Source organism: Azolla caroliniana, unplaced genomic scaffold (genome assembly GCF_043228905.1).
Source record: "Azolla caroliniana isolate FFs.n. ecotype wild unplaced genomic scaffold, voAzoCaro1.0.p SCAF_5, whole genome shotgun sequence".
Lineage (NCBI taxonomy): Eukaryota > Viridiplantae > Streptophyta > Polypodiopsida > Salviniales > Salviniaceae > Azolla > Azolla caroliniana.
In genome coordinates, this window is record NW_028230440.1 from 2,797,839 (window position 1) to 2,821,361 (window position 23,523).

The 23,523-nt window shown below is 35.4% G+C and overlaps 2 protein-coding genes across 2 annotated transcripts; both read left to right on the plus strand.

The window, feature by feature from the left end:
* The first annotated feature begins 2,676 nt into the window (after window positions 1–2,676).
* Window positions 2,677–6,815, plus strand: LOC147863633 (DNA-directed RNA polymerases II, IV and V subunit 3-like). The gene is made up of 4 exons (XM_087320468.1): window positions 2,677–3,021; window positions 4,880–5,053; window positions 5,818–6,055; window positions 6,150–6,815. Exons 1-4 carry the CDS (start codon window positions 2,726–2,728, stop codon window positions 6,423–6,425), a joined length of 984 nt encoding a protein of 327 aa, XP_087176594.1. The 5' UTR covers window positions 2,677–2,725; the 3' UTR covers window positions 6,426–6,815.
* Window positions 6,816–13,256: 6,441 nt separating this feature from the next.
* Window positions 13,257–18,988, plus strand: LOC147863634 (uncharacterized). The gene is made up of 6 exons (XM_087319086.1): window positions 13,257–13,386; window positions 14,406–15,422; window positions 17,170–17,323; window positions 17,970–18,296; window positions 18,403–18,484; window positions 18,586–18,988. The coding sequence occupies exons 1-6, from the start codon at window positions 13,284–13,286 to the stop codon at window positions 18,787–18,789; spliced, it is 1,887 nt and encodes a 628-aa protein (XP_087175212.1). The 5' UTR covers window positions 13,257–13,283; the 3' UTR covers window positions 18,790–18,988.
* Window positions 18,989–23,523: the final 4,535 nt, after the last annotated feature.

The window sequence follows — 23,523 nt, forward strand, 5'->3', positions numbered from 1 at the left end:
GTTAGCTACATATTCCTGAGTTGCTGATTTTACAGTAGCTAGTTAATGCTCCAGGGTTAGTAATAATATACTTATAAGTCATCTTAGCATAAATCTTATAGTTATTTCTTGACTGGTCATACGGATTATATTGTCATTGGTGCTTCCCATGACAATTTATGAAGTATAAGAAGTTTCTGTAGTGAGCTTCAAGTGAGCTCTACGGAGGTAAATATATGTATAATCTTTTGGTTTTACTGTTTTTACCTAACCAAACAAAGAACAAATTTAATATACAGATTCGTTGATATCATTTGCATTAACATAAAGAGACCATTCTAATGTCGGGATATAAAGATTTTGTAACTATAATGTGCATGATATTAATAGAACATCAGTTCATTACAGAGAACATCCTAACCTAGAGTCAGAAATGATAATTAGATTTGTTTCACATATGAGAAGAATCTTGTAAATATCATTTTTACTATGGCAAAATAGCATGGTATATTTATTATCCTTTTGCATTCTTTAGCAAACGTTTAGAGCAACATACGTAGACATAGATCAATAATGTTTCGCAAATTCATAACACCCACAATTACCATTTACATGTTAGTGGAGTATTCTAGTTTACGTAACACTGTTCTTAGTAGAGTAGAAAATCTGTAGAGAGAGAGAGAGAGAGAGAGAGAGAGAGAAGCGTAAGTACCAAGGTCCAATATGACTGATGGAACCAAAAGTGAAACCCTTCCACATAGTATGTGTGGAATTGAGCGGTGACACTCATGCTCAAGAACTTTACTAATAAACGTTGCTTTCGAGAGTGCAGATTGTGATCGTCAGAGGATGTATGTAGGAAGTGGATCAGATTGGCAATCCTTGGAGAGCAAACCGGAATGGATTGAATGTAGTGCATTGTATCAACGTGTGATACTTTGACTCTTGCACTTCTTTGGCCCGAAATATGCACAACTAATGAGTTTCCTCAATTGTGCTTTAATGTCTTGTCTCGCATCTGAGTGTGCAAGAGAGAATTCTAATGTACAGACAAAATAACATTTCCTATTTCAACGCAGTCAAAGATTTAATATTAACGTGAATGGCTCTTAATGCAAAGAAACTAGGAAGGAGTTTGAACGAAGAGATATAGGAAGCAAATTATACAATGTACATAATATTTATGAAGTTAACTCTAGACAATTTGAATAGAAAAACATATGGTGGGACCCCTATGAGATTTGGATATTTTCAATATATTGTGGAGAGATTACAAACTATACAACAATCAAAACTTTAGAGTGATCTTTGGAGCCTTACAATTAGGAACTTTATAACACACGTTATATATATACTAACATTCTTCCATAAAATGAACTTGAAAATATAAAGTTCCATTGATCTTTGGAACATTAAAATCTTTATTGAGGTTTGAGGACATATTGCTTGAGAAATGGTGCTTAGGTTCTAAGAACTCTAGTTTTGGCCATGGCAACAATGCCCAATAAGTCAATAATCGTAAACTTAATGGGGAAGATAAGGCAATGGGTCCTTTTAGGACATTGGGCTTGACCAAAATAAATTTCTTGAGCCCGTGATGTCACACATATTTGAATATAGGCAATCTTTCTTCAATGTATAGTAGAGCTGAATGACAATGGTTGTTTAGACAAATTGTTTACACATTTGACGAAAAACGTAGTAACACTTGGACCATTAAGACATGTGATAGGCAATGCCATAAAAGTACGCTCTCATTAAGTGATAATGTAGATTTCTATGTTCTCAAGTGGATTTGCTTCATGTTTATGGTTTCAAAGTCAATACTTAGCATCGTGTTTGGAAAGCAAAAGAAGAATGAATGCAATAGGTGCTACATGAGTGTGCATTGTAAAAAGATTATACATATGCATGATTGGGGCATTTCACTTTGATCAACAAAGAGTTCAGAACCCATCCATTTATTACGTAAGGTTAGGGTAAATACATTCAAGATCTTGTGGCCATTTGTTTTCCATGTGTCTACTTGACTTGTTTGCTTTTTACAAGGAAACCATGAACATTATGATCTCTCTTATCGATATGGAAGGTGGTTGTCATGTAAATTTGAGAGACTTCTCTCTTAATTACTTAGGGGTTACCATAAAGGTACGGATTGATCAAGAACGAGAGTAAGAATAGTTAATGTGTCATTTGGATGCTATAGCCAAGCATATTAACAAGGGTACACATTAACATTTTGAATAGCCATGAGATGTAGCTAAAATCTATCAAGGAAGGGGTATGCATAACTAGTCCCAGGCATAGAAATGTAGAGTGCATAGCTCTGCGATTGTATGTTTACTGCGGAAGGACTCCATGGGCCTTAAGACGAGCACCGCCGGGGGAGATAGATAGATAGATAGATAGAGAGGGGTTTGGTGGTAATATTTTGAAGGCGGAATAGTTTTTTCCGGGTACACTGCACTAAACTTAGGGTTAGGGTAAGGAAAAAAGGTGGATGTAAGAGAAACCCATAGCCTCTCGTCGCCGAAGGACAAAAACAGAAAAGCGGGGGCCCGGGGTGTGGGGATATACATACATAATTTAGTAAGACGTACCGGAGAGGAGAGACAGACAGACAGACAGACCATTTAGAGTGACCAAGAGCGCGAAAGACAGACATTCAGGGGGTGTGAGGGAGCAGAGAGTAGAGCAGAGCAGAGCAGAAGAGACAGAGAGAGACAGAGACAGAGACAGAGACAGGATGGATGGAGGGGCGAGCAACCAGCGGTTCCCCAGTGTGCGGATCAGGGAGATGAAGGACGATTTCCTCAAGTTCGAGCTTCGGGACACGGACACCAGTATGGCAAATGCCCTCCGCCGAGTGGTGCTGTCCGAAGTACCCACCATCGCCATTGACCTTGTGGAGATCGAGATGAATTCCTCTGTCCTCAACGATGAGTTCATAGCTCACCGCCTCGGCCTCATCCCCCTCACTTCCTCCCGTGCTGTCCACATGAAACTCTCCCGCGATTGTGATGCTTGCGATGGTGATGGCAAGTAATGCTTCATTCCTATCTCTCTCTCTCTCTCACTCCTGTCTTTCAGTTTCTGTTCAATTCCTATTGTTTTTTCTTTGCTTTTTCGTTGTTGTTGTCGTGGTCGTTTTCAATGTTTGGTTTTTCTAAGAGATGGTGATGGTGATGATGACTTATTATCATCTGGGTGGGAAGGAGTTGGGTTTTATCATCACACGACATTGTGATATACGTATATGAAAGAAATTTTTTCTCGGAGTGATGGTGGTGGTGATGTACTATCATCTGAAAGACAGGGGGAGATACATTTGATTGTAGTTAGTAGGTGGAATATAATCTATGAAACCAAAAGAAACATAATGCTGGAAAGAGAGAGATAATGAGATTATATGTTAACAAGAACAGGGTGCCAATATGATCTGAGGAACCTACAATTATTACAAAGCACACTCTCCAGCTGTGTAGGTGGGGGATTTTCTAATGGTAGAAAAAACAATAAACTAAGCTTGTTTCCTAATTTCACTACCTGGCCATTCATGATTTTAGTCCTTTGATTGAGTATAGGAGCAAAGAGTAGTCCTAATGTTGCAGGCGTTGCTCCCATTGTTGATGAAAGTTCTGGAAAATGAGGACAACCTTGTAGGAATGATTGAAAATCATGCATGATTTCTTCATATTCCAGGTAGTCCAAAGTGGAACTCTCTCCTGTTTTGGTAGGTTGGAGCAATATAGATCACATATTTTCGTTTTCTCCCATTCCTCCAATGTGAGACTTTGGTTACCAACGCATTTAAATGTCTGGTGTTTGCCATCTATCCGTAAAGTTGATTGAGATTTCACTTAGAAGAGCCAATTGAGCCATAGTTGAGGTGGCTGTGTCAATGTTTTGGATACTGTGAGATTGTTAGTTCATTACACTGATGTATCATGTAGTTTAAGAGAAGAGATATATGGTGGTGTGAAAAGGATGTGTGAAAGTGAATATTTGAACTCATGATGTTAAGTTGATGACCTAAATATCTTAGAGAGAGAGAGAGAGAGAGAGAGAGAGAGAGAGAGTAAGAAAACCCTTCTTGAGAGCTATAAATAAATCCACATCAATCTCCTACCAACTAGTCATATATCCCTACTTCTTTTTGTGATCTCTTTTCCCTTTTGGCCACCTTCTTATCAGCCATCTATATTTGAGTGATATCTCTCCAATTGTATCTGTTTAAATTTGTATACCATATTTTGGATGTTACATGTGAGGATAATGCTGTTTTTTCCCTTTCAAGATCTGGCCAGAGAGAGACGAAAGATATTAGAATTGTGGTTTGTTTTATGAATCAATGTGAAATCATACATGGCCTTGTGACAAGGTCTCAGTTTTTTTGTTTGGGATAGTAACTGACTAAAGTCAATCACTAATGCTGTTTTTTTCCCGTTCAAGATCTGGCCAGAGAGAGATGAAAGATATTAGAATTGTGGTTTGTTTTATGAATCAATGTGAAATCGTTACTTGTCCTTGTGACAAGGTCTCAGTTTTTTTGTTTGAGATAGTAACTGACTAAAGTCAATCACTATAGCATCTTTCCATTATTACATTACACATGGGCTTTTGTTTTGTTAGCAAAATGTTTTGAGGAGATTTTCAGCTGTAATAAATTCAGAGAATCATGAATATTTAGAGTGACCATCTTTATATACATCATTCTCAGATGTGAATACTACTGTCGATTTCACAGATAAATGTTAAATGAACATGCTTGTAGTTGCCATTCTAATACTCTGGGGGTTCAACTTCAAATGCAAGTGCACTTAATATATTGATGATTATAACATTCTGTGTGGATCACACACAAATTTGCCATTCTAATACTCCATTTATTGAACTACAGATGTGAATACTGCTCAGTAGAGTTCACACTCAATGTCAAATGCACATCTGATCAAACATTAGATGTAACAAGCAATGACCTAATTCCTACTGAGCAGCAATATCCAGTATATCCAGTGGGCTTCCATGATCGGAATGAGTACGGAAATTTTGGAGATGAGTCTCCAGATCAGAGGTGCGATTTATTTTGAGCATGATGTTAGAATGTGCATATCTGACATTTATGTACAAAAAAAAACCAACATGAAGGGCTGCATCCTTCTGTAGACACGCGCATATACTTGCATTTTTCTTCACACTCAGCCATGAAGTCAGAGTGTTTATAATAGCTGTGATAATGCTGAAAGACTTTAATTATTGGAAGATATGACATATCAATGCACAGATAGTAACAGATAATTGGAAAAGATATGACTACAATATAGATGAATTTATTATCTATATTGTGATATGACCCACTTTCCTAAAATATGTAGAATATTGTATCATGCATGTGTATATATATATATATGAATGTATAGTGTGTGTCTATCACTTACTGTGCAGGCATGAGATATCTATACATGATATGAATGTGCATTTTATGAATCAGTTCACTTTTTGATTTTCTGGCATTACAGAACTTCAAAATGGAATGACAATTTGTTGTGTGCATAGCACTTATTGTGCAGATGCGAGATATCTATAAATGATATGAACATGCATTTTATGAATCAGTTACCTTTTTGATTTTGGCATTACAGAACTTCAAAATGGAACCACGGTTTCTTGTGTCTCCTGTCATTCGGATTATTCATTTAGTGATGCATATCATGACACAGGGTGGATATTCTGTGCAAAAAGCATATGAAAATTTCATAAAAACTTCCAAAAGGAAGAGGGTGAGTACTTTTGACCCATTTCTGACTTTTTTGTCCATTTTGTTCTCAATTTCTACAGGGGCATTCTGATTGTGAAACTCAGGCGTGGACAAGAACTGAAGTTGCGAGCCATTGCAAGGAAGGGCATTGGTAAAGATCACGCAAAGTGGTCTCCTGCTTCAACAATAACTTTTCAGTTCGAGCCTGAAATTCATATCAATGAAGCACTGATGGAGACTCTTACACTAGAGCAGAAGAAAGAATGGGTTGAAAGCTGCCCTACAAAAGTATTTGACATTGATCCAAATACTCACCAGGTTAGCCAATACCTAGATAGGTTTATTAATTCTTCCCTACAGTGAATCTAGATAAGGCAAATAAGCTCTTTTATTTTTATATCCATTTCTACAGGTGGTGGTGGTTGATGCAGAGGCATATGCGTATGATGATGAGGTGATAAAGAAAGCTGAAGCGATGGGGAAACCTGGTCTTGTAAACATAATAAGCAGAGAAGATTGTTTTATTTTCACCATTGAGTCGACGGGAGCCTTGAAAGCATCGGAGATGTTCTTAAATGCTATTGATATTCTGAAGGCAAAGCTTGATGCAGTTCGACTATCAATGGAAACAGAGGAGAATGATGATCAATTTGGAGAATTGGGTGCACATATGCGTGGGGTCCTCTAAATCATTCATTGTGAGTTGAATTGTTTTTCATATTCTATGCACAAATTGTAAGTGTGGAAGAGTTACTAATATATAGTGCTGATGGAGTAAGGCCAAGTGCTTTTTGTCTTATGCTTGGCGTCTGGTCATCCTTTTGTTATATGCAAAGGTATACATAGTGTTAGGATAGTTAGGAGCTATGGGCCAGATGGGATTTGGCAAAAGCTCACATGTAAAACTTTGTAGGCCTAAGATTTTTTGCTCTGATTCAATTGTTATAAATGTTATAGCTTGACCAGTTTATTGGTTTATAACTTTGTTGTTCGCTTGAAGTCAGGCATAAACAATCGTTGTAATATATAAATGTGTTAGGGCTAAGCTAATTAAGGTTTTTAGCCATTGACTGTTTTATTGGGTTTCCTGGTGTAATTTCACTTCTTGGGTGGTGTTGATTCATCATGTGAACCTGAGTATTTAACTTTGTTGCTCTTTACGATCATCAAAACAGTAATATTTGCGAAAACTCACAGATATTGGAAAAACACTGAATATTTCACATGGCGACTTTTGTGAATGGGGATATTTTAGGTTGGGGGTCATTGCTGTGTAAGTCACTTCCTACAGAATTGAAACATTCTTCAATAGCACCTAGTTTATTTATAATAAGCATTGCATACATCTTACATCAGATTAGTTTTGTATCCTATTTGATAGTGTTCACTAGCACCTAGTTTGTTTCAATTAAGGTGAGCTTGACATATCTCTTGCATGGCATTAATTTGTGTATTTATTGATTGCTTTGGACTGTGACATGGTCACTTGACTGTTGGTCTTATTGTTTTGAAATTTGAAAGATAAAACAAAGAGTTCTAATGCTAGTGCATGAAGTATGTGCTTGGAGATTGTAGGAGTGTTTTTTCCCATCCTTGGTCAATGCATCATTCTAACAATTTTTCAAATGCCAACATATGATTGAACTTATGAATGGATGATCCCAACAATTCAATCATGTTTTTGGATGCCTTAGTATTTCAACTTATGAATGTATCTTGGGAGGTCTTTCATTAACTTAACCCTTGAAGATATTCGTATAATTCTTGTCCTCTATACTGCAGAATATGTTGGTAGAACTTGTATTACCTCGAAGAAATCTGCCTTTCGTAATTGACCCGTATTATTCTCAAACTTCCAATATTTGAGACCGATATTATCTTGATAGGATTTTGATATTCAGAAATATCGAGTTATGAAACATTAGCAGCGCCAATTAAATTAATTGGGGATTGGTTAAAGGTGTAAAGTAATAGTCATAGTATGAACCATACACACCATACCCGCATTTGCATTCTCGATTGTTTCAATCATTCGAGTATATGGTAAACACCCTCGAAGAATGATAAATACCATACTTTGGATTAACTATTTATTATGAGGTAGATAAACCTAAAAAAAAAAGGGGAAAAAACAAAAAACAAAAAACAAACACAAGAATGTTTGAATAACATTTGCATTCGTTTTCCAATGTAGCAAAACGAATGTTATGCTAGACGAACACGAAATTTACGTACTATGGTAATAGTATTGGAATGTTATATCATTAAGATTTTGCCTTACGCATAAGGTGCTTATTGTGTTGCTTTGTACACATGATAAATCTTGATTCTTTGGATCTTAGTCACATGTCAATATCATAGTTATGAGAGAGTGCTATAGCAATGCGGTAACGGTCATATATGGGCTAAGGATTCACAACTTTATTTCTAATGAAGATGCACTAGCCATCAATAGTGTTTAAATAACACATTCGTTTTCCTCACAAAAAGGTATTTGTTGATGAAATGATTGTGATACAGGCCAAAAGCTTCATGTTTTGGCTCATATGAAGGTAATTGCCATGACCATCTTAAAAGCTTTGCCATTTCTTTTAAGTGTTTACTACTTCATCATGCTTTACCTGTAACAAACTTGAAGACATGCAAAGTATGCGATGAAGGCATGGTAGAGGATGAATGTCACTTGCTCTTCACATGCTCGACATATAGTGCAATTCGTTCAAGATATGCTGACATACTAAGAGGGAGTGATAACTTAAGTGCCATACTTAAGCCACCACTGAGAAGGTTGAGCTCATATGTGTATGCTTTATTCACACATAGAGACTTTGTGCTTCAATGTATGCATACCCCTTCTTAGGAAGGAGACACATATCAAGAACACATGTATACTTTGGTCTCATAGGTCAAAATTGGCCTCTTTATGGACGATAAAAATTCTAATTCTAATCTAAAAGGACAGGTTGATGATCACCACTGTGTGTGTTGCCAATTACAGGATGGGTGTCTTACAACGCAATGATTTCTAGGTATGTGCGGAAAAATAAAGGTTTCTCAGCTCTGCACAACCATGATGTTTGATATGTGCATGTATTTTAAAGGTGGAAACTTGGAAGAAGTATTCACTGACTTTTCGAAGCAACATAATCAAGATGTGGTGTCTTACAACACAATGATTTCTGGGTATGTGGAAAAATAAAGGTTTTCCAGCTTTGAAACCTTTGAGGAGCATATATGTGTAGTTGGTTAACCTTATTGATAGCATGTAGATGCTTTGGCAATATAGATATGGGGAAATTGTGCTCGAATGAAGCTATGAAATTGGATCTTGATACAATTGCAGGATATGCATTGATGTCAAGCATGTATGCAAAAAGTCATATAGTGGAGGTTATATATCTCCTAATCATCTCTCATTTTGGTAAAACAAGTGGGTTGTATTTTGTAGTCAATATGTATTTTAAAACTAATGGAAGGATATATTGTTTAGAAAATAATAATAATCTGAAAAGCTTTACAATGCTTGTATGAAGGTAATTGTTTGTGATATCTTGAGGTTTGTATGGATTGACATTTTTAGAATGAACAATAGCCCAAGTCTCAAGGATTTATTTCAATATATGTATCATGGTTTAAGTGTTTAGTTTGTCCTCCACATGGTATTAACTCCATGTATCTAGACTAGGTCATTAAAGTCATAAAGGAGACATTGACCTAGCCTAAGAGGAGAAGCAAATTGGTGTCCCCAGTTTTAGGAAGTAAAGTGGGAAAACTATATGACTCTTTATGTTCAGAGTGAGACTTTAGATTTAGTCACCATTAAGTATAGGTTCACATATTCGGGGCAAAGCCAACCTTGCCCGCACACTTTAGAGAGTCACCCATTTTCTTTTCTCTTTTCACTATTCTTGCAACCAAGCACAATATACTAGGTGTGCACTTTGATGGTGATGAAGAATGGTTTGCATTTATAAAAAAGGAAGGATAAGTCTCATGGTATGGTTCTTGCGATAGATATACATTTGGCCAAATGGAGAACGTACTTTTCGAGTACACACACACACACACACACACACACACACACACACACACACAAACACAAACATTCACAGGAAGCATCTCGTTCAATTCACAGGAAGCATCTCGTTCAATTCTCGTTCAATTCTCTAATGAACGTAGAGTGAGCTAGTTCCCACCATTTAGGCAATAAAATATGTTGTTAATGTTACAATTGTTCCACTACTAACTATTTTGTCAAGAATGTAGATGGATTCAATTGGCATTAGTCAAAGCCGATTGTTTTATTGTCCTATCATACAAGGGCTAATCAAGCATCTTTTCCATGTCCTCATGTGGTTCAACGTGTAAAAGACATGACTATGTCTTTTTCAGTGACAAACAAATAACAGTACACATGCATACACTTTTGGATTGACCGTGTTTTCTTTTTGTGGTGTAGGATTTCACGAACACTACACTTCGTTTTACGTGTATTCTTGGTGTAGTTTGAACATATATAGAGGATATGGAATGATGCAACAAAGTTGTACTTTCCATTGTGGTGGCACTATACATACATGCATGCATGTGTGTGTGTTAGAGATGCCATTTGCAAGATTGAAAAATTGAAGTAACAATATGAAATCTTGTTATGAGTACAACATTCAATATGTAGTTTGTTTGCAACTTCTTGATATATCTTGCCAAATAAATAATGTTGATCCTATTGGTGAGAAATAGTTCACTTTTTTGCATGTTTCGTATGTTCTAATAAACAATTTCAAGTATTTATTTATAAATGCCTACTAGTAGTTTTCTCATACTTCTTAGAGAAGTTTGATTTTTCTTTTATAACCCTAGAATCATTTCTCTTTTAGATCTATGACTAATTATAGAAGTAAATCATCTTACAACCCTAAAATCATTTATCTTTGAAGAGAGAGCATATCTATTTTTCCAAAAGACCTAGTTCACGAAGCGAGGTAAACATCATTGTTACAATTATACAAATAACCCCTAGGAGGCAATAGCCTAGAGAATGTGACAATCTAGATAGGAGCCAATAGCCCTCAAAGTCTCTGATTAGGTGCTTCATGTAACACCCTAGACGAAATCAATATCTTGTTATTTACCACTAAGGTCATCACACAACCCCAAACACTTATTTCTAATTTAAATGCATGATGGGTTTTTATTGTACCTAGGTTTATGGTTTGAAAGATTTGGAGATTTTGGTTGTTCCTTTAAACTTGTCAAGGAGTAGTATAGAGCAAAAGTCAGTCTCATATGAAGGACATTTATCGTTCCATGGATTCCCAAAATGTTTTGTAGGTCATAATTATAAACAAAACATAGTTTACCTCAAACCTTGAGCATGTTCTAAAATGACATGGTTATAGATGCAATGTGACTACTTAATTCCATGGAATTGGCAAATTCTAAAACCCATTTGACAATTGCAAAAAGTCTTCTTGGGGATCAATAAAGCCTTTTTTATGGACGAATGTTCATGCATTGACAAATTGAATCTTCGAGACATAACAAAACATGTCGTGTTTGTTAGTTAGTGGGAGAACCTCTCACGAGTTACAACCATTGTTACCAAATCCGAATATGTAGTGTCAATTGTAAACCCTTGTTGCCAAACCTAGACGTATATCTTGTAATTGAACTTGTATTGATAAAGGTAAAGTCTAGATGTTGCAAGGGAAATCTAAAAACCAAAATCTTTAATCATAATTATTACCATTCACCCTCTTATCTTTCTATGCTCTTTTTATAATTCATTAAATGCTACCAACCATGCTAAATGGATAGTGAGGAACAAGATGTGTATAATACAATTAGGTGATTGAAGACCTTAAGTCTATCAAGTAGGGCACATGGTATATATTCGAGTTTGTCCACGTATCTCTAGACACCAAGATCCCTTTAAACATAGGTTAGACTTTATCCATGTATCTTTAGGAACAATGGCTTTTAGATGTAGGCCACAATGTATCCATGTAGTTGTAGAAACTAAGTCTTTTAGGTGTAGGTTATAGCTTATCCATGTAGCCTAGGCACATGGGACATTTTAGTTCGGGTTAATAAATAGGCATTAGAGAAAACACCACAATGTGGACATTGACACAATCGACATTGCACCCATGGTTTCCCCTTGACTGAACTCTCATAGTTCATCTTTTGTATTTCCCTAATGATTATATTAAGCACAATGTTGTTACTCAAATAAGGTATTAAACTACGTGTATATAAATCTTGACAAAGGTTCATGTGTGTGCATATATTCTATTGAGCATATGAGTCTCTAACCGAAACCTGTGTTTTTTTACTAGTTTCATTCTTTGTCCTTATGTAAACTGGAAAAACGTTTTATCTCCATAAGACTAGATTTTCATGAAATTCAGTACACCTAAAAACGGGTCCATTAAAAAGTTGTATTTTGATTGGTTGAAAAGACGTGCGTTCAAGAGCTTACTAGGGTGTGTATGTGTATGCATATATTTATGGAAGATCCTTATGGTACACCTTTGAAAATGACTAAAGCTTCGTTTCATGGAAAGTAAGCGATTAAATAATAACAAACATCGAAAATAATGCTCTTCATGTTTTGTGTTGGAGCCGGTAATAATTGATGCAAAACTATTTCCCAAACGTCGAAAAATGAGTTTGTCTAAGAGAAAACTGTAGGCTATAATTGTCGAACAGCAAGTGACAAAAATAACAACATCAAAGACAAATTATATACATGGGTTGGAAGCAAGTTTTGACACGATGATGCGGAGCCCTCGAGAGGAGCTTAGGAGCTTATGAGTGTGTGACCGGGCTATCGGAGCTTCAAGGGGAACATCTCATCTATACATACATACATACATACATACATACATACATACATACATACATACATACATATTGTACATACATGCATGCATACATACATACATGTATGTAAGTTTTAAAGAAAGAAAAAGCAAGCATATACATTGTAGAAAGGATATGCACACACACACACACACACACACACACACACACACACACACACACACACACACATGTGAGAGAGAGGGAGAGAATGTTGAAGTGCCTATTAAGAAACTAGAGAAGAAAAACAGAGAACTAAATTTAAAATTCTTACTCATAAGATAGATAGCTACAGTCCAATTATCAATACATATACATATACTGTATACATATACATATACATATACATATACACACACACACATCAAATACATACATACATACATACATACATACATACATACATACATATATAAATAGATTAATTATATAACATATATCTAAATAAATAATAAATAAATCTTTATTTATATATATTTAAAATCTGTTCCTCCTCCTCCTCCTCCTCCTCCTCCTCATCTTCATCACTCTGTTTTCTTCTTCATCAGATTTTCTTCATTTCTTCCAATAATCCTTCTGTAATTAGCCCTAATCTCTCTCTTTCTCTCTCATCTAATTTCCATTAATCCATTTCTTACTAGACTTGCTCTTTATCCCTCTTTCTAAATCCATCTCTCTTAATATGATCCCTAATTACCACCGCCATCATCGTCATCAGCAGCGGCAGATGATTAGCCATGGCAGTAGGAGCTTTCATCATGATGATCCATCGTATCTAAACTCAGGTATTAGTTGTATGGCGATGAATACATTCCTAGCAAAACATAATTACACATCAATGGCCCATCCCAAGTCATCATCAGTCACTTGACACACTGGTAATTAACGACGATCGGTTTGCGTTTGCATTTTCCCTACTCCTATGCCCAATTAATCTTCCTCTTCTCCTAATCACATTCTTCATTGCTCTGAATCCTCTTTCACTTTTCGTATGCCTAATTATTCTTCTCATTTCATTAATCGTGAGCTCTATGATATGAATATCTGTCATGCTTTGCAAACCATATGCTTTATATGTATTGTAATCTTCGCCGTGTCTGGTAATTGTACACTTAATTTCTACTTCTCCTTTTGCTAATCATGTGCTTAATTACTCTTCTTCTTCTGAATCCTCCTCACGCTAATACTCTGCCTTAATGAACGCACCCTGTCTTCTTCCGCTAAACATGGGATTGCTTTATCTTTCATAAATTTGAATCATTACTCTTGGGGGGGAGGGGGGGGGGATTTGATTAAGATGATTAATTACCATCCTAATGATTTGTCTTCTCAGAGTGACATTCTCTTTATTTTGCATTCTTCTACATAATATACTTATTATAGGAATTGTTAAAACATGATCATGTTACCTTAATTGTTTGAAGGAGAATTATAATATATATGTGGGCGTTTTTAAGAATCACGATAAACTTGTCTGAGTGAATAATTATCATTTAATGGTGAATCATATGGTCGGATTGCTTCCATATATTATGATTTTTTCACTTTTCCCATTAAATTGAGCAATGAATGCTTGTGTGCATGAATACCTCACATTTTTGTAGCCACTTGCTCAAGACTTCCGGTTTGTTGTATGATAATGTAGTAAGTGATGCCTATAGGGGTAGTACACATTTAATCTAAAATCACTTTTGACCAAAGTTTTAATACAAATTGATTGATGAAGTCTTGGATGATGTTACTACATATAACTCTAGACTTTTTTAACTTTATAAACTTTTACCATTTATTATCCGAATGAAAGACTCGGTAGATGACTCGGACATTGTTGTGGTGAGGAGCGAGTCGAGCCCCAATGCAAGGAGGAGTCACCGGTTGGTCACCACGCCTCCCGACCATCCCAAAGCCCGAAGGGAATCCGTATATAGCAAATCTCCTCATCATGGAAGGGAAATATTGATGAATTATACAACAGTTATGAAGTGTCATTCTCCATCGTCCAACTCTAGCACACCTAGCTTAATGCACGAGCTTAACAATCCCAATGGCTTTGCAACGAGGCCATCGTGTAGTTCCGTACGTAGCCCGGAGTATAGTCGTGAATCACTCCACACAACGAATTCCCGCGTGACCAATCTTCTTCATTCATATGGGCATGATGAAAGGATGTTGCCCGTGACCGGCTCAAAATGGGAGGATGCAGACAAGTGGATTAATGGCAATGGGTGCATTGACTCAAGGCTCAATTATGGTGTGAACACATCTCCTAGCTATGAGAGCTTGCAAACCAAATCACCTCAAAACACACCTAGCTATATTAAAGATAACCATGTAACAAGATCACCCAAGTTAAACATACATAGCTTTAATAACGATTGCTTGTTAACGAGATCACCTCATCATATTTCTAACCATAATTCTCACCACCATAATATTAATCCTCAAATTCCTCTTCCTAATGATAATGACATAAGAATCAAATCCTATCCTCCTATTCCTTCCCAAATTGTACAAGTAGATTGCATTAATCCCACAACCAAGTCCATAGCCAATATACTAGACATTACCCCACTTCCAACTTACATTCAAAAGAAGAAGGGACAACAAAGTAAAATGATTGATGTGAATAAACATATCATTGTCAATCATGAGCTAGAAGAGAGCAAATTAGTGCATCGATTGCAAAGCGAATACTGCAACTCACTATTATCAAATGAAAATAATGCACAACATCCCCCACATAACAATGCAATGGGAAGGCAGGTTCCACCACCAATGGAGGAGGAGTATAGGAAAGCACCCTATCGAGATGAGGGATCAGGTACTATTTCGCACACACATACATTGCCATTTCATATATTGATGCTTGCATTACTTTTGTTTGTAAATAAATAAAGACTTCAAGTCATATCTACTTGTTAACACTTCACATCACATGTTGGGCCCCTCGTCATGACATCCTAGTATGTGTTATATAAGTTTCCTCCATTGGTGTCTTTTGGACCTTGGGTTCAAAAGTGATAGGAGGCATAATTTATAACTAGAAAATAATTAGCTCTTCACATGAGCCATCTTTCACCATCCTCTTCCAAGCAATCTTTCTTAAATAATATGATATTTACACATCAAAACCCCCCCCTTTTTAAAGGAAACCGCTTGTCCCCCCTTCTCTCCTAGAACTTTTTGTTTTGGAAAATTGTTGGCATATGCTTATCCTTTGCATTGTCACACTATTTGGAGAAGGATTTCTTTTTCGAAGGTGAAACATCACAATGTTGTTCTTCGTTATGACATCAATGCAACACACATCCCTTTTCTAATGGAAGTCTGTTTGACGATCATGAGAAGAAAAAAAAGTCTACGACCCTGTAATTGATGGATGTGTGAGGCAATTGTGTCAAGGACTATATTTCATACATTGCTTTTGTTCTTTTTGCATGTGGATTGATGCCCCTTTATATTCCCCCTTCAATGTCTCCATATGAGGAATATGTTTTACTAAGAGAAATGTATAGCATCACGTATTTGACTTATAAATATGATAAATATTTCTCGCCTTTCAATACAATCCATCCAAGATTCCAATGTGATGTCATGGAAATTAACATCTTAAGTTCATATGAAATTTCAAAAGTAAGACAACATCACTTAGATTGCAAGTTGTGTATGATCATGATCGTTTCTACTATTTACATTTTAACTTGTACGTAATAAGCCTTAAACAACTCAAACAAGTTGCATGGTGAACAAGAAATCAATGATTTGAACTTGCCAATTACTACATTAATGAGTACAAGAGGGACACCAACAAACAAAAATGTTTTAGTCATACTTCAATACTAAGAAATTCGAGGATGTGTACTTGTTTATGCCCTCGGACTTTGTGTATGTACACATATTTCAAATTGCGTGCTTCTTTGTGTGTATGCACAATATGTAACAACCCTCTTCTTATTAACCCTTAGGAAAGGCTAGAAGGTGAGTTTTAAAACCTCATTAAAATGTGACACAAAAGGTTATAGGTTTAATAGCAAAAGTTAAACCGCACATGGGCCAATGACAATTCTGTTGACATATGTGAACTTGTTATGGACAGGAGAAGTCATTATTGACATATGAAAAGTTTACTGTCTCTTTTAAGCAGAGGGTTGAGGGAAACATAAAGCTCAAGGTTGTTTCCTTGATTGGGCTTTCATAAATGATGCCTACATTTATGAACTCTATAAATCATTCTTTATTTACCCTTTTAATTTCTATTTCACACCCAAATCCCTAATCGACAATGCACATTTGTAATTTGGCTAAGGTCATTTCAAGAATTCCTCTCATTTATTATGTGTGTATTTTGAATAACTCCTAGCAAGCTAGAATACAATGCATATGTATGCATGTAATTTGAAGTACACCTTTCGTACTACATATATTGAATAACATAAAGAAAGGGCTTTCAAAAACCCCTTATCATTAGCTCTTTGTTGTGCTTAATACCTTAAAATGCATGAAGAAAAAACAATGTTTTATTTCAATTGTACTTCTAACAAGGGGAAGTGATGTCTTTGGATTTTCAGATAGGTTTGGAACTAGAGAGTCACATGTGGTTGGGAATTCTTATGTGGATATGATGAATAAAGGTCATTTCATCAAAGATACAATTGTGATATCAAAATTAAGAGAAGTGGGCACACAAATTACATCAGTTGATGGTTCAACAAGCACATCAAGGTATTTATTACCGTCCACCTATTTCTGCTTATAACGTGTCTTTGATAATAATTTTGAATGTCATTAGTATATTGTTTTATCCATGTTTCTTCCCTTGGAAACAATGTTGTGAGGTCTAGTAAATATATGTTTTGTTACTCCAAAGACACACTAAGGCATGCTAAGATAAATACGTACTTCATTTTACGTCTTTCTACATGTTGATGTTCAATCATCTCATGCTCAAAGACATAGATGGAGAGAAACTAGATTTGGTCCTTCCCATCGTGTTGTGTCAAATCCCATATACATTGTAATGAGAGTAATGGCACCAAAGGCACGAAGATATTTCTGCTAGAACATATTAAGTTGACACAACAATGTGCATGAAGTTACCTATGCTTATATAATACTTCATCTACTTAATGACCTTGATTATATAAAAGTTTGTTGATGTTAGTGATATTTCTTCCATGAACTAATTCCATAATCAAGCACACTAAGATAATAGATAGACACATGAGTTCAAATGATAAGAGGAAAACCTTTTATTTATTCTCTTTCTAGTGTACTTATACATGTGCCTCTTATGGGGTTGGTGCATGCATGCGTAAGACTTATACATGTGTGTGAGAGGGATTAAATCGAAGTTGATAATGATGCACAGGTACCCATCAAAAAATGGAAGCCCAATCATGTCCCCAGCGAGGCATAACACACCTGCACGAATACGATCCATGCGGCTAAGTAACAATAGTGACAACAATGCTTTACATCAACAAATGCATGAATATAGACTAGATGTAGAGGAAGTGGTGTATTGCCATCGAGCTAAGTTGGAGTTGCAAGAGTTGTCAGAGGGTGAGCACATAGGGCAAAGCTTCCATTGGACCTCTCGTGAAGCCGAGGAGGCCGATCTAAGCACCAGCTTACGCCATTATGACAATCACCATAATGACATTGACTATATTTCAATCCATCCCAAGCTTGCTAAGTATCTCTCTCTCTCTCTCTCTCTCTCACTTGCACAATAATTTATCCACATCACATGTATGTATGTCATTACTAAACATTATTTATAATGCATTATGTTCTTGTAGATTGCGACAAAAAGAAGAGAAAATAGAGGCATGGGAGAAACATACCAAGGAAAAGGCTAATGCTCAATTGAAGAAGCTTGAGGTAAGTAACAATAGCTAAATAGAACATCTTCAAATAATACCAAACGTATAATAAATGCATAATTTTGATTGTTTCTCATGTGATAAATTTGTTATGTCTAGGAACAACTAGAGAAAAAAAGGGTTGAAACCACCAATAAGATACTAGAAAAACTCGCTATAACTCGAAGAAAAGCAGAAGAAAAGCGTGCTAGTATACTTACCCAACAAAAGAAAGTCTTTGTGAAGCCTCAAAGGCATCGGAGAAGCCCTTCCCCTTCCCAAACAATTAAAGGTTTATGCTTTAATTTCATTGCAGAACCATAAAATTGCCCTCTCACTACAAATATTGATGCACCATATTCATTTTTTTTGTATCACAAAACATGTGCTTTGTACAATGTCATCGACCTATTGTATAACACCTCTAAAATAAGGTTCATGTGCTAACAATTTAACTATTTTTTTTGTATTCGTTCTTTGACGACGATGAAGAATTATATAATTTAGCTACTGATTGATGTGACATTAGTAAAAAGATGCCCCACATTTGCTAAAACGTTGTGGAATTTTTTAATTTGCCACTTGGTAATATTTATACAAGATATCTCTCTATATAATTTCTTCAAATACACATGGATCAAAAAGGAAATGATCGATTATTAAGAAAAAATTACCAATCACCAAGTTGGCTTGCCCATTAAGGGCCATGTAAAGGTAGGTCAAGTGAATATCTAACTAGATCTACTCAATAAGTTTTTGTTGATTATTTTGGAAGGCCTTCTTTTAATCTTTCAAACACATACCAACACTCATTAGTTGATTTTCAGTTGTTGGTTTGAAACTAGTTGTCCCAATTCCCACCATCTAGAATTCACACTATCCCCTACCATTTGGTGCATGATCAATGTTGAGGTAGTATCATATATCCACTTCCCCACATTCTCTATTTGCATTACATTATTAATATAGGTACATGATGTACTTGAGCATTTGAGAGTGAGTTGGTTTCAATAAGGCAAACATTGTTTGTCCAAACTTCATCACCATGCTAGTCATGTGTCTCATGAACTCAATAATCATGGTACTAAGTTTCAATACATTAACCTGAGCTAAACACACAATATGAAATTTGAAAGACAGAAGTTTCCTAAATGTTCTAGCTCGTTTTGTCATAACTATTTGGCAAGTTTTAGGAACCATAAAGGTTAATTCACTCTTGATCCAAAAGAATATAATATGGGTTTATATTTATGATATAATGTGACTCAAAAAACATAATTAAATTACATGAGTTAACTCGATAGAATGGTGAATTCTATTACCAAGCAAGTACATCACATTGCACACCTCGTACCATCATTGACTTACTTTAATGATATATTATCACATTTATTTCTTGAGAACACTAAGCCTTGTACTTGTGAAGTTCATGAAGGCCATCTCCGACATCAAGTAGATGTTACTACATATACATATACATACACATTATACCAATAAAAACCATCATGATGGAGGAAAAATGGAATGGGAAAGGTTAATACATTGATATCAATTATTGGGAGTGCAGCAAATATCTCTAGTAGGTATTGTAAATCTTGTCAAATAAATTATACACATAGCCATTGCTTTTTAGGAGGATGGTTGCATGGCTTTGTTATAAGTGGTGCCATGGAGTCACATTGTAGATTGTTTAAAATAAGATAGCGGGGGCCCTAGATGGCATTACCATTTTTCAAGAACAGGGTTTGATATATTAGGAAAGTTTCTCCATCAACACCTTGCTCGTTGTATCTATGTTGAAGAGTTGATCACTCAATCATGTGTTTATAGGCTTTTATAAGGCAATGCCATTGAGCCACATCGTAGGGTTTTAAAAATAAGATAGAGGGGGCTCTTGATGCCATTACCAATTTTCAAGAACAATATGTGATAATATTAGGGAAGTTTCTCCATTAAAACCTGGTTCATATCTACGTTGAGGGTTTATCACTCAACGTGTTTGTATCTTTTTGTTGTTGATGAAGGTTGATTCACTGTGAAGCCATGGTAGATTGTAGTGATTGACTTGCCTCTCAACCATATGCTAAATTTGTTGAGCCAAGCACAATGGGCAATTGCTTAGCTTGAAAGAATGGACCACCAAAGTGGGATGTTAGGAGCTTGTTAATATGAGGTTGCACTAAATCCCATAAGCTAGACATCCCTACATCTTATTTGGTGTTTTGGTCACAACCATAGAACCAAGAAAAGGACATGCAACGACCTGTAAAGTCCCTCTCTCTATACTCATGTCTTTATCAAATAGTCAAAGACTCATGAGATCAATGTGTACATGAACTCTTGAAATTACATAGAAATTGCTTTCGAGAAACTACATATAACAATTTCCTTGTTCACTATGAGAAATTGCTCTCTAAAATTTTGTGTTGTCCTCTTCTTTTTGTACACTACAATTTAGCTCGTGCTATTCAATATATCTATACTTTGAAGGATGTTTTGCGTCCCTCCACTAACGATCTCCAATGGAATAGAGAAGTCTATTTTATGTTATTGTGTCAATATACAATCCATTACTTGTATCACCTCACGTGTATCCATTTGGAACAAAAACGACACTTAATCATCACTGCACTTGTCAACAGGAAGTCTTTTTACTATTTTGTTATTATGTTTTAGTATTTTAGCAGTAAATAAAAATATCTTTAAATACCACGAGTCATGACAATCTACTGGACTTTTACAACCAAATACGCTCAATTAGGAGATTGTTTTCCCGTTATTCCATGCAAGTGTCAAATCATATACAAGATTTCACTATCAAGTGACTTTCCCCATGCTCGTTATTACATTTGAAAATATTCAAAACATTGACCTAGTTCATTTGATTGTGCACTTGATGCTCAGTTACAAAAAGAACAACGTCAAAGTTGTGAATTGTGATACTCAACAAAACAAAAACCGTGCAAAGTTCAAATTGTATACACTTCATGAAAAAGATCCCATCATTCACTAACATAATGATTGAAATTTACACGGTGCCATTAGGAAATATTAGTAAAGAGAACAATATCATATAGATACACCTCAACAATCATTACAACCTTCATCGTGGTCCATTGTTTTTCTTCCTGATTTCTACCACTGTTGCTAGTTCATATAGGATCATTTCTCATCACCTTGAATAAGTATCAATGGCTCTTTTGTATTCAAGCATTAATTATAAATCCGACAAAGTTATACATTTCTCTATATAAAAACTTTGAATTTGTGTTCTCTCATTGGTAAAATATTTTATCTTGAACCTTGTTAAATGTTCATAATCAACATTTCCCCATATATAAAAATATTTTAACATTCCTTCTTAACATAGAGTCGTAGCTTTCAAGCCCTAGCTTCATTTATTTGTTGTATTCTCATAGCTCTCTTGCACATATTCATGAATGATGGCTTGGAAGCGAGTACATTGCATGGGAACGAATGTGATTAGGGATAGGCTTTGCCTTTTGCATGGGAACAAATGGGATAGGTTTAGGCTTTGCGTTTTGGATGGGGAGTTTTTGCGGTTGGGCATATAATGTAATTGTACCAAATAACACGATGAAACCCATGCATTCCAAAGTCTTTAGACAAATTTTATTTATTTCTCTACATAAACCTAGATTTTTGTGAAAGTTTATGTACATGAAAACTGTCCATCTTAAAAAATATTGGCTACAGCTAGGGAATGGCTGCCATTAGAGCTTGAATTTGCTTTATGGATGAGAAGCATCTTTTTGATTGGACGTATAATGTACTTTACCAACAAAAAATGTGAAAATTTGCATTCCAAAAGTTTTTGATAAATGTTTTTATAGGTCACTTTGTTTCAAACTAGAGCTTCATGAAACTTTATATGCATAAAAAACAAGACCATGTTAAAAAAACTAGAAAAAAGGCCGTCACAGGCAAATAATTTGATTCATTGAATAAGTTTACATTGAGCCTTGGCTACTGAATGGAAGGCAGAAACCATACGTACCATACATGCACTCGCATTCGAGAATGTTTCAATCATTCGAGTATGGTAAACACCCAAGAAGTATGGTAAATACCATACTTTTGTATTCATTATTTATTATAAGGTAAGAAAGTTAAGGTAAAAAGTGATTAAAAAAAAGGGAAAAGTACCAGGATACCCCTGGAAGTTCGTCTATTTACCAGAATGCCCCTGGAAGTTCCAAATTGACCAAACTACCCCTATGTCCAAAAAATTACACTTTATAAAGTAATTATACACTCAAATCTTTGGTAAATAGGGCTAGTTTGGGTCCATTTCTTCCATCTTTGGTAAATAGGGCTTGTAGATTTGAGTGTATAATTACTTTATAAAGTGTAATTTTTTGGACATAGGGGTAGTTTGGTCAATTTGGAACTTCCAGAATAGATGAACTTCCAAGGGTATCCTGGTACTTTTCCCTATAAAAAATATACGAACGTTTTGATAACATACGCATTTGTTTTCAACCGTATGAAAAAGAATGTTTTCCAATACATTCAAGTATATTACATACTATGGCAAAAACTATAGGAATTTTTAGACTTTGGTTGGATAAGTAGGAGTTATTTAACATAATCAGATCAATATGTGCTAAAGTAGAATATGAATGTATTGCCTTCCTACAAATTATTTACTGCTATATAGTGATTTGAATTTTTTTTAATAATTGTTGTTGTAAAGCTTGTATTTTGCACATAAATCTTGCAGCTAGTCCCAAACAATGAGTTTGATGCAACAACCATTCTATAAATATAGTATAACTATAAGATGAAATCATGCATTAAAAAAGTTTTTATAGTTTAAGACCATGGAGTAAAATGAACTCTTCATCATGTTGGTTGGAGATAATGCACCATAACAACTCTTCATCTTGTTGGTTGGCATCGGAACATTGATATTGATATATTTTCAATTATATGTATAAAACAATGTGAAGGAAGCCTTCTTAATAAAGGATACATTTGAACGAGATATAGTGAAATATAAAAATGCAAAGCATATGCGACTCTAATGAATCGAAG

Excerpts from the sequence above, each read along its gene's own strand:
- LOC147863633 (XM_087320468.1), top strand. The coding sequence starts at position 2,726 with ATGGATGGAGGGGCGAGCAACCAGCGGTTCCCCAGTGTGCGGATCAGG. Across the intron at positions 3,022-4,879 it reads GCTTGCGATGGTGATGGCAA|ATGTGAATACTGCTCAGTAG; the intron begins GTAATGCTTCAT and ends ATTGAACTACAG. Across the intron at positions 6,056-6,149 it reads TTGATCCAAATACTCACCAG|GTGGTGGTGGTTGATGCAGA; the intron begins GTTAGCCAATAC and ends CCATTTCTACAG.
- LOC147863634 (XM_087319086.1), top strand. The coding sequence starts at position 13,284 with ATGATCCCTAATTACCACCGCCATCATCGTCATCAGCAGCGGCAGATG. Across the intron at positions 13,387-14,405 it reads TCCATCGTATCTAAACTCAG|ACTCGGTAGATGACTCGGAC; the intron begins GTATTAGTTGTA and ends TCCGAATGAAAG. Across the intron at positions 18,297-18,402 it reads ATCCATCCCAAGCTTGCTAA|ATTGCGACAAAAAGAAGAGA; the intron begins GTATCTCTCTCT and ends ATGTTCTTGTAG.